General features: G+C 56.5%; 1 protein-coding gene across 1 annotated transcript in view; it reads right to left on the reverse strand.

The window, feature by feature from the left end:
* CFAP99 (cilia and flagella associated protein 99) overlaps window positions 1-1,028 on the reverse strand; it is a 67,513-nt gene that overhangs the window by 47,474 nt on the left and 19,011 nt on the right. The window contains exon 7 of the mRNA XM_045289468.1: window positions 765-942. Within this exon, the coding sequence (XP_045145403.1) occupies window positions 765-942 (178 nt within the window). The remainder of the gene's footprint in view (window positions 1-764; window positions 943-1,028) is intronic.

Genomic DNA, 1,028 nt, shown 5'->3' on the forward strand with positions numbered 1-1,028 from the left:
CCATCCATCCATCCACCATCCATCTACCATCCCATGCACCCATCCACCTCTTATTCTATCCATCCACTCGATTACACCCACCCGTGTACCATTTCATGCATGCGCCATTTCATTATTCATCCAACCAGTCTTCCTTCCTTCCTTCCACCCATCCATCCATCCATCATTCCATCCAGCTAAGCAACCATCCCTCTACCCAACAAGTATTTACCAAGGGCTTTCTCTGAGCCAGAACTGTGGCAGGGCCAACAATGTGGCTGAAGTCTGATGCAGAAGGTGACAATAAACAGTTAGGAGGGTCAGCAGGTTCTCTGTGGCTTAGCCCTGTTAGAACCGCACGGTTTTCCTCCTCGTCACAAAGGACATACTGATTGATACAACATGCCCATGAGGCAGAGAGAGAGAGGGAGGGTGAGAGATGGAGGGAGAGGCTCTAGGTAGTGGCACAGACATGGGGATAGGCCTGTGTGACCGGGGCTCACAGCAACAGGCTCAGGCCCTGTCCTGCCCAGGACTGAGGAGGAGAGTGGTGATTTTCACAGGTAAGAGGCAATGGGGCGAGGAGGGAGTGGCAGAAAGATGTGTCCAGTGTCTGCAGAAGGGACCCCACTATGGGAAGTGCGATTTTCCAGTGGAGGAGTTCAGCACCCCATGGGGCCCACATGGTCCTGTCTCCCAGTCAGCACATGGTGCTACTGCCAGGTTGCCACAGGTGTGGTGTCAAGCCCCCACAGGAGCGCAGCGTGGCGGGTGCCTGAACTTACCGGCTTGGGCTTGGCCACGACTGGCACTGGCTCGGGCACCGGGATGGCGCGGGGCCTGGGGACAGTCAGCTTGAACTCCTTGGGCTCCGTGACCTTGACCTTGGTCTTCACGACAGGCTGCCCGTTGGCCAAGATCGTCTCCAACTCGGTGATCAACTCCTGGACCTTCGGCTGCCACCTTAGAGCCCAATGTGAGAGAGGTTTCCCAGCATTGCTGCCTACACAGGTGGGCAGGGCACTGGGCTTCAGGGTCCTGTGAGGGTC

Source organism: Echinops telfairi, unplaced genomic scaffold (genome assembly GCF_000313985.2).
Source record: "Echinops telfairi isolate 266 unplaced genomic scaffold, ASM31398v2 ScPeMD7_28;HRSCAF=97, whole genome shotgun sequence".
Classification (NCBI taxonomy): domain Eukaryota; kingdom Metazoa; phylum Chordata; class Mammalia; order Afrosoricida; family Tenrecidae; genus Echinops; species Echinops telfairi.